Source organism: Manacus vitellinus, unplaced genomic scaffold, assembly GCF_001715985.3.
Source record: "Manacus vitellinus isolate BGI_N305 unplaced genomic scaffold, ASM171598v3 scaffold_10_pilon, whole genome shotgun sequence".
Taxonomy (NCBI): domain Eukaryota; kingdom Metazoa; phylum Chordata; class Aves; order Passeriformes; family Pipridae; genus Manacus; species Manacus vitellinus.
Window position 1 is genome coordinate 14,349,678 of NW_021938838.1, and position 17,551 is coordinate 14,367,228.

Here is a 17,551-nt window from a genome sequence, read left to right on the forward strand (position 1 = left end):
ATCATTAATTTTGAAAGTTTAGTATTGTACTTAGGGGACGGTGTTACACGTCATAGCTCCTGTCCTCTTACAATTCCTACACCAATTTTCTAAATACAGGGAGCCTTGCTGAAGTCCTCAGGGCCCTCTTTTCCTCCTCTCGTTGCAAACACTACCAACAGATGATTGCAATACATCCAACAGGTATAGCAATGAGCAAACTGCTCCTGGCTATGCCAGTTCTAACCCAGGAAGCAGCTCTAGGCACAGGTATTACAGTGGCTGGGGCTGGGAGATGGAAATGTAACCAAGGTGTTTTCTGAAGCCCTGTTCCTCTTGATGACATTTCCTTGTTCACTAGGAGAAGTTTATAAGTTTTGTCTGACTTCTTAGTTATAGCTGATTGTTTTGCTAAATTAATAAGTATGTACAAAATAAAAACCCTCCCTCTGAAACACAAACAGTTTAGGCTGAGTGATGTTAAAAAGAGCTGCTGGTTGACATTTCTTAGTTATTGCCCTTGTTTCTCTCAGCATGGTCCCCCTAGAACCCACCACAGACTCTGTTCATCTGCTGGGGATGCCCAGTCAGAGTAAGAGCATGGATTTAATGGACGGGCTGCACTACCAGCTCCAAGTGTCCTCCCTAACCACCTACCCAAACCTGGGTTCCTCAGTAGTGAACAAAAGACTCCTTTTGGTTGACATTCTGGTATCCAAGTCACACTTAGAACCTCAGTGTCTTTCTGTAGGATTGGCCTTTAATTTCACCTGCCAGAACCAGGTGCCTGAGTCTGTGGTGATATGGGCAACACCATTTCTTGTACTTGTCCCTTTGCTTCAGCTACAAGAGCTTTGTGTTGTCTGAATCCATTTGAAAAGGAGAGGGAAAAAGCAACCTAATAGTTTTCTGCTTTTGTGAAGCACAAAGAAAAATCCATACTTTAGAATTAATATTTGGATATACATAGGATGTGAGTTGTTCACCAAACAGGCTGGACAAAATGGTTTTAAATTTTTACTGACTGCTGCTTGCATAGATTGTGACAGAGTCCCTGAAATGAATGGCACTTCTATTGTACAGCTGGTGACAGACAGAATTCTCTCTCAGTATACCCACATAGCAGCATTATGTCAGACCATAGTGCAGGCCCTGGTTAATACTGCTTAGTTCTAGGAATGTGTTTTGAGCTTTGTATTTTACTGTTTTATTAGTGAATAAGCTTGTACTATTTGCATCTTGAAAATTTTGTTGGACTTTTTTGTAGTTACAGAACCTAAAGCTGGGGAGGTTTGTAGGCTGCAGTTTAATGTTGAAGATTTTGCAGTTACTTAGTGATGATGTTAAAGCAAGATTAGACCTAAATAATGTACCTGTGGGCTGAGGTAAGAATAGCCACTTGAGAGCTGATGAGCAATGCTCTAATGCTACTTCAGAAGGTTTTTTTCCTTGAAATAGGAAATTTGAGATCAACCTTATAACACTGGGCATACAGATGAATACCAATTATTTAGCTATGAGTTGGGAAACATCTCCTTTAGCACTGGTTTAGCATCATTCATTATATGAAAAAAAGTTGAGAATGTTGTTGTGGATATAACGAAGTGTAAAGCTCAAATTTACCACCTAGTGTAGAATGCACAGCCAAGAACTCACATAGTTGTCATCTGTGGTCTTTTTTCACTGACCCATCTGAGAACAGATGTGCCAAATGCACTACTATTCTGATTAATCCTATTTAAAACTTCAGCTTTAAGCCAACTGTCATGACAGCTTTTTTAAAGGTTCATATGAGGCTACACATTCCAAACCCAGGGAATTCTGAGGACTCTGTTTTGCAATTGAGGGAGCACATCAGTGCACTGCAGGACAGAAGCACTCACAGAACACTGGTCAAGAGTGGGAAGAAACACAAAGCACAGGGTAGTTTGTGTTTTTTTCCTTTGGTTGTTCTGGAAATAGCAGACCTTGTTTTCCCTCGTGTACTGCAGGCAATGACCTGCCAGCTCTGTTCTGTACTGGCAGGACCAATGCTGGTTAAGAGATCTCTTTCAGTCAGAATTTTTTTCTCTGTACCTTCAGGGTCAACATCAAGGTTTCAAAGTTTTGGCCTTTAAAAGGCTTAGCCTATAGGTAAGAGGAAATTATAATCATCAAGTCTTAAAATACCTCTGGCCTCTCAGACTTTTGCTGTGTTTATCATTAGATTGGTTCAGTCTTAGTGGTTCTTAACATTTATTTTTTCATCCTCTGTAAAACCTGTATTTGCACCTGATCTGATGTTTATATGTGTAATATTAAGCCTTATCTGCAAGAAAAAAAAATAATTCTAATCTGACATGCTTTTGCCCACATCATCATAAAATTATCCTTCTAGCTTAACAATTATAAGCTGCCTCTGAACAATATAAAAGAATTTTCATTCTAGGTAGGTTGTTATTTGCTTTTTTCTTCATTGCTTCTGAAAACAAAAAAAAAAGTAGTTGGAGGGAACAGGATTACATCTTGGAGGATTCTATATTGAAACTTACTTCAGACACTATTAGAAGTTCATAGCATGAATTTTTTTATCTGTTCCTTCCCATAATGCAGTAAAACCAAGAAAAAATACAAACAATGAAAATATGTGGTATGAAGGACACTATGGCTTTGTAGCTCAGTGTCTGCTGTCTTAAATCAACAGCCCTTCAGGAGGGTTCCATGCATTTGGGGTCTGCTGTAGTAAGCCCTTGACTGGACACACGAGAAATCTGTGCACAAATAAATACACGTTACCATAAGTCAGGAACAAGTGCTCACTCCAAGATTTTATTAAAATTGAACACAGGCAAGTATTTGAACATAGTTCTGGTTGAGAACCTAGACAGCTAATCTCGTTAGGATTTAGGTTTTACAGTGTGCCAGAGCCTCAGGTAACCCTTTTGTACATTCACAGGAGCATGGGAGTGAGCAGGCACCTCGTCTCTCAGCCAACCACCACCATGTCATCACCAACAAACTGGTAAGTTGGAACCTCAAGGTTTAAGGGAGCGGGACCTTTCCTGATCCTGCCAGAGGCGTCATAGTGGGAGCCGTGGCAGGGGCAGTAATACCCCCCGAAATCCCCGGAGTTGGCAATGGGCACACAGCCCAGGTGGGTGCACACACCTATCAGGATCACCCACTCGGGCTTCTTCACTCTGTCTAAGTCATGCTGCGGATCCCTCAGTTGAGCCAAATCAACTTCAGCTTCCTGTTTAATCTCGGCCTGGGTTCTGTGGCGCACAAACAGGGGCTTCCCTCTCCACTTGAAAGCCATGTTCTTGCCTTCTGGAATGTCAGATAACTTGATCTCGATCTTTGACAAGGCTAGCACATCAGCAGAGGCACTCAGGCTGGAAATGAACTGGGTGACAACATTCTTGGCAGCGTAGGCAGTTGCTACACATGTCGTTGCAGTCATCAGGTAGGAAAAGCCTTTCCTAGAATCACTGCTGCCCTGGGAAGACGCAGTGGGATCTTGCACATCCTGGCGGCGATAGGCAGAGAAGTCAGGGACTGCCACATCGTTGTGGACACAGCGAACACTGGCAGGGGCTGCACGGAAAAGAACACAGAGTGACACAACCTTTAGGTAAAAAATATTATAATGTATTTCTAGTTATACCTTTTTAATTGCTTTCTTGGAATAATGGGTGAAAGTTATTCCAAAGTCTGGGTAGGAGTCCATTAATAATTCATTTCAATTTCCAGTTGTATGAAAATAGTTTTCAGAAGGAAGTTTTGGCAGATGAACAGCTGATCTGTGAAACTGTTTTACCTGTTCTGTGAAAATTATGTGAAGCCTGACCAGGGTGCAGAAAAATCTGTGATACATTCTGGGTTTCTGGAAAAAAAGTGAACTGGTTTTTTGGTGGATTTTAAGGATACCATGGCTAGCTCAGAAAAGACAGACCTGTTTTCCATTCAAATGTTTCCCTGTAAAGAATTGCTGTGAAGAAATTTGATTTAGTGAAGTTTGCACATTTGCAGCTTAACACATGTATGCTCTTTTGACTTAAGTAACTTCTATGCTTCTAGTAATCTTAAGTGTGTGGTTAAACATCATTACAATGAAAAATAGCAGGCATCCTCTTTTATATTAAGCTATTGTCATAGGTAAGTGCCCCAGTACATAATTTTTAAACCTGCAGTCCCCAGGCTCGCTTTTTAGAAGGATTTAGGGATAAAGCTAATCCCAAGCTTTTCAAGTGGGATTCCCACATCAAACCTGTGTGCTAAAGTAACAAGATGTGATGGGTAACTAAGAGGTCTTCCATTAGTTTCTCCAGCAGAAGAAAGCTGCTTCCCACAATGAAAATCTGTAAGCCAAGAACGTGGCAAAGGCAGAACATATAACTTGCCAAAGTGCAACCTCTGTTACTTGAAAAGTATTATGTAGTCTTTATATTTTTCTAGCAACTGGCATAAAGTTAACAGATGGTAATAAAACCCCTTGTCTCAAGGTACTTAAAATTTAACTCTGAGGGATTTATATGCAATATGATGGGGAAAATAGTTACATTTACTTACAAGTAACTTAGCATAGAGAAGGTATTTGCTGCAGAATTTTAAATGCAGAGAAATTAAACTGAACTTCAAAATTCTGTGAGAGTAAACCATACTAAGTTGTTTCAGGATCAAGACTTAAAATATTTCTCATTTAGTACCAAGTAATATGACTAACTGCTAAAAATTCCTTATATTCAGTGAAAGGCATGTTTGTTAATTAGAACTACGAGTAAGGCTAAATGTCAGCTATGTTAGTCTTGCAGAATTTTCACCTAAACATACCCTTTATGGGGTCAGGTGAAGCCTGTGGCACTAATGCTACCGAGCATCTTCTCCAAGGTACTGCCCTTTCCCAGGAATATAGGAATGCCCCCTGTAACAGCAGGAAGGAGTGTTATACCATGCCCAGCACCAGCAGAGCTGGGCAGGATTCTCCAGGAAATGCAAACCAGTGAGTCAGGGAGAGCCACAGCCCTTTGGCCGAGGTCGGGCTCTAAAGAACACCTTGGGGTCATCCCCTGGCTGCTGCTTTTCTGACCTGGAGGGAACACCTAGTAGAACTCCCCTCCCCGTGTGTTCTCACTGCACACCTCTGCTCTGACACCCAAAGTCAGATAAATACCTCACTGAATGACACAGAATTTACCTGCATTTTCCCCACTGCAAAGTGAGTATCACCTGAGTATATCTCTCGTTCAAGAACTGTCTGGACACAATCCCATGTGCTCCGGGATGACCCTGCCTGAGCAGGGAGGTCGGACCAGGTGCGACCCAGCGCGGTTCCTTCCAGCCTGACCCACTCTGAGTCACCAGAAGGAAGCAGCCTTTAGGTGCCCTTGAACAAGCTCTGTGGTGGCCAACGCGTGCTGCTGCAACCGTGACAGCCCCAACCAAACATTTACACCGTCCCGAAACACCCAAACCCGCCCGCTGCTCACTCAGGGCCCTGCACCCGCCGACGCGCTGTCCCCGCTGGGAGCAGCGCCGACCGGGGCGGCGGAGCCCCAGCCCCGTCCCCGCCGGCCCTCGCCCGACGCCCGGTACGCCGTCCCGCACCGCTTCAAGGCTGGCGCTGGCGCACGACCCACCCCGCGGCGCGGGCGCGGCCGTCTCAGCGATTCCCGCAGAGCAGGGCCGCTTGGGGTCGAGCGCCCCTTTTGCTGGCTCTTGCGGCCGCCGGGGCGAGGCGGGCTCCGGAAGCGGGCTGGGCACTGGCGTGGGCCGCGGCGGGACACGAAGGGCCGCGAAGGCCCGGCGCCGCGGCGGCCGACGGACAACATGGCGGAGTCACCGCGGCGACCGTTCCCGCGGGGCGGGGGCCGTGACGTCAACGGGCGCGCGGCTCTCGCGCGGGGTGACGTAGGCGGGCGGGCGGCGGCGCGGGGTGCCCCGTGAGGGGCGGGGTGGTGGGGACAGATGGAGTGGGCTCATGGTTATTTTCCCTTTCCTTGCCTTTTTATCCATCCCTTCTTCTCACAAAGAGTAGTCGAGCGCTATTGCAAACACGATTTTTTCTCTTTAAGTGCCGTTGTCTGAGGTGTTTCTGTTCGCTGGTTCCGAAGGGCAGTGAGTGCGTTGCAGTCCCGTCCTACAGTGCCTGTGATGATACTTGATAGCAAATCTAACTCGCCAAACTTCAGAATATTTCAACGCAGGGTTCGTGAAACGCTGCGGGCACGTGTGAGTGGCTCCTGTGCCTTTCCTGCAGGACACGGATCCATTTAAACACTGTGGCCCCAAAACACCCTGGAGGGATCAACGTGTTTTATTCCTTTGCTGCTGCTGTGGTGGGATTGAGAGATGTGTAAATACTATTCAGAAGCAACAATTAAAAGAAAAATGTGTCACTGCTAGCATAATATATGCCCTTTATTATTCTGCCTTTGTACCGTGTATATTTTTTGCCTCCTTTTATTTCTTTTTTTCGTTATCTCTTTATAGTCCTGGATCAGTTGGAAAGTGGGGGGGTGGGGGGATAAATAATTTGTTTTAGTTTGTCGTAGGAAATTGGCTGTGGGATGGATATTACTTCCAGTTTTACAATGCAAAGCATGTTTTAAAATGCACATGCAATGTTCAAAACCACATTTCTCTGGGCACCTTCCAGCTGCCACAGCTCCAGTGTTTTCCATTGCTCATCAGCCCCTTCAGTCTGGGGCTCAGACTGCTGGGGAACTCAAACAGTTCCCCAGAAACTCATTCTTATCATCAGTGATTGGGCAGGTGAAGGAACACAACAGCTGTCATTGCCAAAAATATATTTCTTCTATTCTCAATCACAGACATGGGCAGAGATGCAAACATAGTCTTTATCTTAATATCTTGATGAAGATATAATATATTATTTTGAAAAATTCCTGCTGGATTTTTTTAAGTAGCAAAAAAGCTGTTTCTAGTATTTTGTTTTGGAGGGATGGGGAGCACGAGTGAATACAGGTAAATCAAAGTATTAAAAAAATGTTGGGTTAATACTAAAGAAAATATTTTGATAGATTTGAATATTTTTTTCTCTTAAAAATACAGGTGGTCTGATAGGTAGCAATAGATTTAGCTTGACCTGCTAAGGTAGTTCTAAAATGAGTAATGGTGTTATTCTGTGGAGCTTCTCAAGGGGAACTAAAAGTGGGCTTTTTTTTTCTTTGTTTTTGAAAGTACATCTTCTGAGACGATATGCCAGCAACAGGCAAGACAAAAATATCAGTTAATTTCTGTGTTTGGTTCCTTTAATTAGATAATACATGTAATTTCACCCTTTTGACTGCACAGAAGAATAGTCTGAAACAAGACAATACTGCTGCCAGCTCCTTCCCCCCTGCCACAAGCAGCAAATGACACCCTCCAGGCAAATCAAACCCGATTCCTCTCCCAAGGGCCGTTCTGGAGGTGGAGGTTCAGTTCATAAAATGCATCTTGGCAGCCCCGAGCCATTCACACTGAGGAAGGGCTGCACTTTTGGAGAGGAGAAGGCAGAATGCCATGGTAGTTGTTGCTCCCTTTGCAGCAGGAGCTGCTGGCTGGCTCTGCAGGGCTCAGCCTGGGAGCACAGGCAGGATTCCGTGGAAGGCACACTGGGGAACAGAACCTGTGGCTTGGACGTTGTTGGAAGCAGCAGCCCAGCTCTCAGAGTCCTTCCCATGGGCAAGGTTCCAGTTCTCTGTAGTGACCGCTCTATGTGGGATGATGATTCTCACCCAAAACTTGTTTGGGTTTATTGCAAGGCTGAGAGGACAGTAGATATATCACACAGATGAACTCTGGACTAAAGGAAGGAGCCATTCTTTGACTAACGATTGAAGAGAATAAATACAATCTGTGGAGGTTTTTGGGGGGGTTGTTTTTGTTTGTTTGGGGTTTTGGTGCTTCTGTTTGTTTTTTTGTTTTGTTTTGTTTTTTTTTTAATTTCCCAGATTTATTTTACTTTATAATATCAGTCTCATGCTTGACTTGTGACAGCTTCCAATGGTAAGATTTAGTTTGGTACCAGATGGATCCATTAGTGAGTGCATACCTGCTCCAGTCAAGCCTTTGGACTATTTCAGGCTTCTAAAAATTTCCCAAAATACAGGACACACTTGACACAGAGATATGTTTGAACACGTTTGAGCTGAACCATTTTTCTAGAAATCTAACCAGAATTTCTCAGCTACCCAGCCCAGTCTATTCATGCAAGGCTGTGAAACTTTAGTGGTTCATACTGGCTGTATGAAGAACTATTGTCTTGGAAACCAGCTATTGCTAATATTGTCGTACTGAATTATTTTATGATTGTGCATTAAAAAACCCCTGTCTCTATGGATGGTAGATTAAGGACTGGCCTTATTAAGATTTATTTAAGAGTTTGACTTTTTCATTTTCTTTTTAACTGTTGTAAACCATACTGAAATGTGGTAGTTCTAATTAAGTGGGATGGATCATTCCACTTCCAGTACTATTGATCTATAATTTATTTCTTTCCCAGCACGTTTGTGACATCTAAGCCTGAGTAGATAATGATTTACCCAACTCAGTTCACTGTACTGTAAGTGTAGTAAGTGGAGGTGTAGTAATTATAAGACATCATAATAACATTCTAGAGAAAAGGTAATTTTTAGAAACTACAGGGGCTATGACACAATATATCTGTGGAAATAAACAATAATCGGGGAGAAAAAACTAGGAAGGCCTATTTTAACATCACACATTTTCTAAACATAATTTCATTTAAGAGGAAAAGAACTACAGAAATGTGATCTTATTTTCTATTCTCTAACAGATTACAAAATTTCATTGTCACAGTAAAAATCTGATCACAACTGAACAAGTTCTAGTAGGGCAAAAACAGTTTCTGCCAAGGCCATCAGCTGTTAGTATGCTGTAGGTATTTGGTGGGTCACCATGAAACTGAGGATCAGAGCTAATGTTTGTTGTTGTTGTTTCGTGGAGTTTTTTGTAAGGATTCTGAGTTTTGACAGTGATGCAAGTGTTCAGTTTGCTAACCCAGCTCAGCTGTTTGGCAGATATGGTCTCATCCCAAACAATATATTTTTTCTGACTGAGGGCTGTTCTAGAGATGTTTAGCAAAATGTGTTTGCTGCTCTTAGAGCCTTCTGACAAAATGAGGTAGCTGTGATGGAACTGTAGTGATGGGACAAGGAGTAGTGGGTACAAATTGAAAGATGGGAAATTTAGGTTAGATATTAGGAAGACATTCTTCCCTGTGAGGGTGGTGAGACACTGGCACAGGTTGCCCAGAGAAGCTGTGGCTGCCCTGTCTCTGGAAGTGTTCAAGGCCAGGTTGGATGGGGCTTTGAGCAGCCTGGGCTAGTGGGAGGTGTCCCTGCTCGTGGTGAGTGCATTGGGATTAGATGGTCTTTAAGGTCCTTTCCAACTCCTAAACATTCTATGATTCTATAATTTTTTTGGAAAACACAGTTGTCAATTTTTTAAAGACATAAGACTGATTTCAAATTACAGTGTGGTTAGAAGATGATTAAAACATGAAAATGTTTCAGCAAAAAGTAACTACCTTCTGTTTTCAGTTTAAAAAAGAGTAATCTTAATTTTAAAATGACTAAGTGTGTTCTGGTGTGTAGGTGTTTCTTTGAGAACTGTTGTTCAGGTTATGTTGCTGAGCATCAATACTGAGCAAGTGTTTTCCAGGCAAACATGAAAGTAAAATGCCAGTATGGTGTTGTGTAAACCATCTATACAGACCTCTGTGATTGCTTTTCTGCATTCATAAGAGTGTTAGCCTCATGAAAATTTATACTGCTTAATATTCCCATCCTTCTAAAGTAAGTTAAAAGTTCATTTGCATTAATACAAAAGCTGTAAGATGTCAGGGCTGCAGCATTATGGAATAGTTGCAATGTATTGTTGTAATGCTTTTGGGTATGTGCAGTGCCTTTCTCCACATAGTATTTATTCTCGTGCTGGTTTTCTTTGGAGATGAAGTGCAGAACTTGGATGGCTTTTTGCTAATATATTGGTCACCCCAGGCAGTTTGATCTTAGCAAAAATTTATCTTTCTTTCAGTTCTTTGCCATCTTGCATTATTTTTATGCTCTGAAAACTCAGTGCTACTAAACTTGAGACTTTAGGGTTTGCTTTTGCTTTTTGGTTTTGCAGTGTTGATAATTTCATTTCTCCCTGATTAAGCTTATTCAGAAAGAAATAAAAACCAAAAACCCCATCAAACCACCAAACTCCAGCTGAGGAGTGCTGTTAGTTCAGGTATCCCCTGCTTCATCACACAGGTGTAAGGGGTGGTTTTGCCCTGAGCAAGAATTTTCTGGATGTTAAAATGGAAGCGTTTCCTTTCTTCACACTACACAGCTTTTCCTTTAAAAGCTATTTCTAGCAAGAGAAATGCATACTCTTTTATTTAATGGTAATTTTTGTTTGTTTAACTGTGTTGTACTTTTCTTGTGTGAACTTTCCAAAACAGGCTGTGTATCTTCAATGCAGTAGCAAGTTCCAGGGTCTACATCCTGCAGGCATCAGATGAGCCATGCACTGACTATTTAGGTAAGAGCACCCTTCTCTCAGAGTGGCTCCAAAGGTTTGTGGTGCTTCCTTTGCAGAATTAACATTCATTACAGTGATTTCTGTTTTGTGGTGTGGCACTAGGGAAACTGTTAAATAAATTTGAAGATGGATTTGTGGATGCAGTATAGTTTGTTTAAGGTTAAAGTTGTGGTGACCTTTTGATATTTAGATGCTATTGTTCTTTAAAGATGGTCTATTGCTTTGAAAAGTCACAGGATGTGATCAAAAGGAACATATATGAAGTGTGGGGAATGAAGATGGACAGTAAACATGAGGAAAAAAACCCTACTAGCACATGATTGGTCAAACATCCCTCTCTCACTCCTCAAATTAATTGAAATGACGACACCTCACTGCTACAGTCTAATCTAAATTCAGGTCTTTCTCAGTCAAGGAAGATCTAAGTTAAAGTACCATGAGTGAAGAAGAGATCTGATGGCAGCTTTCTGCTACTCTTTCTGTTAGTGCAGGAGTTCACAGCTTAAGCAACCATCTTATTCTAAATCTCTTACATCCCTGCTCGATAAAGCCAAGATATATTACTATGAACAGAAGGGCATGGAATATCTGCTTCTGGCAGACATGCACTCAACATTTTGAGTATAAAATGAGATAAATACAAAGAAAGCATATTTCTCCTCCCTGCACAGAAAATATTTAGTAGAAAAATCAAAGTAGATGAAGTATTCCATTGGGCAGGAAGAGTGGGATTTTCAGAGTCAGATGCAGAGAGGAAAGAAAATAAAACCACTGAAGTAAATTAAATTAAAATAAAAAGACCCAGCCTAAGGTTATGTCAAAGATTTACGTAATTGTCAGATGGACAAAAAGAGTCGTATATATGTGAGATTGATAAGGTCTGATCACATAAATCAGAAATGGCACCAGAGGGTGTCTGACCAAGCAGAAGCCAAAGGCTAGATGATAACTGCCTGGGGCAACATCAAAGGCTACTCAGCAAGGCAGCAGCTGAAGGCTCAATGAAGTTGCCTGGAACATCATCAAAGCATTGGTTTGAGAAAAATGTTTTCTGCCTTTCTCCTGTTTTTTCTCTTTCCTAAAAAATCCCTGACCACCTTTGCCTAAAAAGTGAAAGGCTTGTACAAAGGAGAATTCTGGCTTCCTTTGCTTTGCTTATGTATTTATTGCTATTAATGCACTTGAAGAACTCCATCTTGTGTCTGGTGCCCAGCTGACAATGTTTGTGGGGGTGGGAGCAAGAAATTCTCCCCCCAGCTATACCTAGGAAGGAGTTAGGAATTACTGCCTCTTCCCAGGCTGCAGAATGGCTCTGCCCTGGTCAAACCCCAGGTGTTACTTCAGGCTTTAGCTGTACCTGCTGGAACAACTCACTCTTCTGCCATTGCTAACAAATCTCTCGTAGCTTCACAATTGAGCACAAGTGTTACAAAAATAGAGTATTTATAACATTTCAGAGGACCTTAAATTATTGGTTAGTCAGGACAGTGATTGTTCTAGGACTAAAAAAAGCAGAAGCGGGGAAAAAGAATAGTGGCATCTGAGCTAAGCGTGCTGCTTGATGTAGGGTCAAAAAATCTCACCTGCTACTGTGCTTCTATATAGTAGTATGTATTTGTGCCACTATGAAACCGTGGGTGAAGTGGCAGAATAAGAATGGTGACATAAAAAGAGTGACAAAAGAAATCGCTTTTTCTCCATTTTATGGTGTATAGTACAGATTTTGATCATCATTAGGCTTTCTTGTAAGCTTTTCCCTGATGCAGGGTTGCTGGACCTTGGCTTCAAACCAGTGTAAAACAGGCATAAAGCAGATAATGGCAAAGGAAGAGCTTTATTGTAATGCTTGGAGCTGTTGGCAATACAGAGCCACACCATTAAGAGCTAATGCAATGAAAGTGTCCACCTGTGATAACTTTCTCTCTTTCCTCCCCCTTACAATAGCTGTGCAGAGGCTTTGCCTGTAGCCTTTTCTCATCGGGATGCTTAAGTTGAATTGTAGGACCTGATTCTAAAATAAATTGTAACATATCGCACGATAAGTATCTGCCTTGGTTTGGGCTGGATTGCTGCAGATCTGGGTTACTGTCAGGGGCATCTAGTTTAAAAATGTCGTGCTGAGGATAAAAAGCTGTCCCTGGTCTCAAAGTGTGGATTGATCTCTGTGTGCCTCAGGGAGTCAGGAGCAATAATGTGTGCAACATGTGCCTGAGGTGAGCTAATTGCACACTGTCCTCTTAATCATCTCAATGTTCTTATGACTATTGCTAAGCACTTGCTTCAATAGTATCTTGTGAAAACCTGCCTGTAATGCAAAAGATTATTTTTTTATTATCTGCCTGTTGTTTTTTATGTGATGCCTTTATTTTCTGTCCTTACAGATAGAAAGAATAAATAAGAGCCTTTTCCTTTCTTTTTATGCTTAGTTAAGAGAATAATTATGCTACTGAGGCTGTTTCTAATGGTTCCCAGTGGAGTTACTCCAAGTTTTTAGATGGGTTATATTTCATATTTTCATACTTCTAGTGACCCTCAGTGCAGAAGTAGACATATACTAATGAAATGTGCCAAGGCAAACTTACAAAGCAGTCTCCACTCAGGGAAAAATCAGAATATAATATGAAAAGAATTAGAAAACTTTTTTTAAAGTTAGGATGAAATTTAGTATTAAAAAGTACAGGTCATAAAGAGATTCACACCAAATGTTTCTACCACAAATTATAGATCTGTCATCAGATGTGACAGGAGAAGAAAGAAACCTAGATACATGGTGGGTGATCAAAGTATAATGGTGCAATGTGTGTTAAATAGGTCAGTGGGATACTGGGATGCATGAGATTTTCAGGAGGTACAAGAAATAATAATTTCATTATACAAAACCATTGCATGCCCATGTAAGTAGGAAGTTCTTCCTGTGTCACTGAATGTGCAGATATTTTTCCCAATTTGCCAAGCTTAACATTCAAAACAGTTCTTTGAGTGGGGGTCTCTCTGGGTAATCTCAGGGGGTCAGATGCTGCTCTTGGTTGTCACAAATTTCTGTGGAATGCTTATTCAGTTAAACAATTACTCTGAGTTGAACAGCACAATCAAGAGCAAATACACTGATTTCAGTTATTGAAACGTATATTTAGCAAAGAATGGTAATGTGAATAAAAATGTAGATTACGATTTAAAGCTCATTCAAAGGAAATGCCTAATTACAGAAGCATTTTGGTTTTCTCCCAGCAGGGATATGGATTGGTTTAATGATGTTGATGTGGGGTTATCTGAGAAGGAAGGTGAAAAGGGGTGAATTTTACAGTGTTTATGTAAATGCACATATATAATTTTGTCCTATGTTCTTGGAACCTGCATTGCTGCCAGTGTATGTCTATGTATGTCTTACTGAGATATAAATTATTAGTAACAAATATTAATTGTACTAGCTAGGATAAGGAGGGCTGATACTGCCTTTCCATTCATATTAGTTCTCTTTTCTATGTATACTGCTACAGGTTCTTCATTTTTCTTTCTTATTTTACTTCAGTTATTGCAATTATGCTGAACAGTGATAAAATATGTCGTGGTGTTGTGAAGATGCATTGTGTGAAAACAAGGAATCTGAAATTTTCACTTGTGTACTGAAGTCTGAAAAGATAAAAGATAATACATTATAAAAGGCTCCAGTTTCCAAAATGTCCTTCACTGAGGCACTTACTGATTCTACATTATGGCCCTTCCATGCAAAAAGTTGCTGGCTTTCTTGAAACAAGACTTGGAAACTGCCTTGAGGTGTAAAATGGATAATATGATATAAGGGAAATGTTAGTAATTGATCGTGAGCCCATTTTTCATGAGTTTTATGCAGGGTAATGAGAGGAGTTACTACTGTTGCAAGGGTATCTCAAAAAGTAGATGGTACAAGCTGTGTCACATTTCAAAAGGAATATATTGCTACCTGCCCTGAAAATTAAGAGCATAAAGAGGTGCCAGAGGACTCAGAGGAATGTTGGCAGGCAGCTTTCAGCCCAGAATGAAAGCACTGTAAGGTCAGAGCTCTCAGATCCACTAATCCCAAACAGATTGGTTCCTTTGTCATCATTAGCTTATGTGGGGCACATATAAGATCTTGAAAAAAATAGCAGTACCTTCTTTATTGTCAAGAATAGCGTGAAAAGAACAGTGTGAACATAGTGTAGCAGAGCTAGCAATAATTTATTTATTATCTAAATTTAAAGTAAATAATACTTCAGAGTAAAAAAGATCTGTTGTATTCTATCTGGGCTCACTTTATCCAGTATTTTGCCAGACATAGCAAGTATGTGAAAGGATGTTGGTTACAGGAAAAACTGGGGATTCTAAAATGCTGCTTTTTGTTTTCAGAATTTCACTTTAGGGACACTATAAGCAGAGAAGCTTTTAAAAGTGTGAACAGGGTGATTGTGTTTGGTTCTTTAACAGCCTCGTTGAAATGTTTTGCTCGGGTTTGTCTGTGCAGGAAGATTGACCACAGTGCCCCATTAGAATACATCCCCAAAGTAAGCCACAGCTCCCAGTGGTCACTTAGTGCTGATTTCTCAGCCTCACTGGGGACAGTTCTGACACTCAGCGTGTTGGTACAGATTGACTTCTGCCCACAAAGTCAGGCCCCTGAGATAAAAGCTCTTTGATAAAAAGAGGAAATCAGTTCAGCTGACAGTGTAGACTCGTTTGGTAGTAAAAACCACTGTAGTCTGGAGTAATAAATTAGTTATTAAAAAAAAACAAGACCGCTGGCACAAAGTCAATGTGATGCTTAGGGGAGAAGCCATTTTTTCAATTTTTTTTTTTTTTTTTTGTTCTGGTTACTTCCTTTTTGCAAACTTACAGAAAACTTCTCATTGGCTGACTTTTTCCTTAATTTCCTTTTATCAGCTGGATTGATGTACTTCTCCCTAAGATCTTCAGAATGACCTGCTTGTTGTTCCCACAGAAGCAGGGCTCTTCAGCTGACCTTCCTCTTGTGGTCTCACTCTGTGCTTTCGATTCTTGGAAAGAGTGGTTCCAGGAAAATGCACTTCATGTGCTCTCAGCTTTGCCTTTTCTTGCACAGATCCACGATGCTGCTGTAGCTTCTGATTTCCCTTTTCTCTGTCACTTGATCTCGGTTTCTGGCCTTATCCCCTTTCTTTCCTGGTGCTGCCTCTAGCAATGAATAGGTCACAGAAGGATTAATACAGGCCTGAGCCCATGGGTTTGCCAGAGTGGTTCATGTTCAGAAGTTTGGTTCATACAGTGATGAAGGTCCATGGGTGCCATTGTCTTAGGAAAGGACTTGCCTATTATTAGACAAACAGTTAAACCAGGGAAAACAAGATAGGCTGAGGGGAACAGAAGATATGCTGAAAAATTGGAATAAACCCATGGATCCTGTAGAATATACTTGACCAGATTTCTTAGAAAAATACAGAAACTACCTATGACATTAAACTGACTGAGATGGAAAGGAAAATAAAGCAATATATTCTGATTACCTTGTTAAAATGGAGTCACCCCGATTCCATAACAGCCTTGTCCTTGGTTCAAAGAAGCAAACCCCCATTACTTCAGTTTTTAAAACATGTTGAAACAGGAAATAATAATAGGCAGATGATGACTGCCAAACCATAGGATTCCAGGGATCTGATCTGAAGCAGATCTTGGGGAAACAGAAATGATGACCAAGCATATCTCAGCAGCATATCCCAGGATTCAAGGTGGCTGCATTTCTAGGTTTGATGCTGTTCTTAACAGTGAAAGATGATCATCAAAGAAAGTTCCATCGTGATTTGTGGACTCTTTTCTTGGGTGTCTGACACACTGCAGGATCTGCTGTTGGGGACAGGCTCCTCTGTGGACCATTCCCTGCCTGAGCCTGGGCACAGAGCTGTGGGTGGCACCAGGGAACTCCTCACAGGGCATGTGGGTTGTTGTCTGGCTCCTCTCAGTTTGCTGGTGTTAGTATACCTGGTTTTGAATATTAGTTATACAAAGTTTGAATTAATCTGTTAGGAGAGCTTAATTCCCATTTGTTCTTCATTATACTAACTTTTATTTATTTATTTATAGAAACAGATGATCTCTTGTCTATATACTGATTTTGTTCTCTGGCAGAAAGCTCAACGCAGTGTGATAGCTATAGTATCATGTCCAAATTTACTTTCCTGAATACAGAATGAAGAGACAAAAGTAATATTAGTTAGAGTTCAAAGCTATTTTTATGCTTTACATAAAACATAGTGAATACAGGATCACTGAATCCCATTTTCAAGGCAGTTCTGAACTGGCTGTTTTTCAATACATTGCTTCTTAGCAGAACAGGCTATAAATCGGTTTATGGATGTTTATGAGCTCTCCTCTATGATCTGTGTAATAAATATGTGGGCTTGAGAAGCAGTGATTTTTTTTCAAGGGATTTCACATGTACTTTTTCTGTTCATATTTGTTAAATTAAAGTGCAGGAAATAACAAAGTGTAAATTTACTTGCATCTAGTGAGTTCTGTAGATGATACAATTTATTTGCTGGATAGGATCCTGTACTTCTATAAATATATTAATTTACTAGCTTTGAAGGGATGGACATCTGGATTTGGATTAACTGGAGTTCAATATTTGGAAGAGCTGGCTGCAGTCTTTGTTTTCATGTACATATTTATGTAACCTTGGAGATCATTCTTTCTCTTTTCTTGTTTACTTTTCCTTTTTTTTCTTCTTTATTTTTTTAATTTTAAGTGGGATTTTTGTTTTGTGTCGAGAAATAAAACCAAAGGACCTCAATAGCTCTGAGGATTTAGACCTCCATCTCCCTCTGCTTTAACTTCCTAGGAGAGCTTCTTTTGGAAAAGTATAATCTGGTATAAATTCATTCACTCCAGAGCACTCGACTATTTAAGATGCTTCTTGGGTATTTTTCTTTTACTTTTGGTTAATGCTGCTTAATAATTGATCTCTCTATCTACCATGTCTTCCCTTTCCAGAAGAAAAAAGTGATTTGACATATTGCTTTTTTAAAAAGCTTAAATTAATGAACACAGT

At 40.9% G+C, this 17,551-nt stretch overlaps 1 protein-coding gene across 1 annotated transcript; it reads right to left on the reverse strand.

Annotated features, from left to right (window-relative positions):
* Positions 1 to 2,760: 2,760 nt before the first annotated feature.
* On the reverse strand, positions 2,761 to 5,161 carry LOC103760383 (cytochrome b-c1 complex subunit Rieske, mitochondrial). Its single transcript, XM_018085148.2, has 3 exons — positions 5,156 to 5,161; positions 4,792 to 4,882; positions 2,761 to 3,555 (listed from the first exon to the last, which is right to left on the reverse strand). Exons 1-3 carry the CDS (start codon positions 5,159 to 5,161, stop codon positions 2,945 to 2,947), a joined length of 708 nt encoding a protein of 235 aa, XP_017940637.2. The 3' UTR covers positions 2,761 to 2,944.
* Between the last annotated feature and the right edge of the window lie 12,390 nt (positions 5,162 to 17,551).

Coding starts and splice junctions, on each gene's coding strand:
- LOC103760383 (XM_018085148.2), bottom strand. Junction 3,556..4,791: donor TTCACCTGACCCCATAAAGG/GTATGTTTAGGT, acceptor TTTTCCGTGCAG/CCCCTGCCAGTGTTCGCTGT.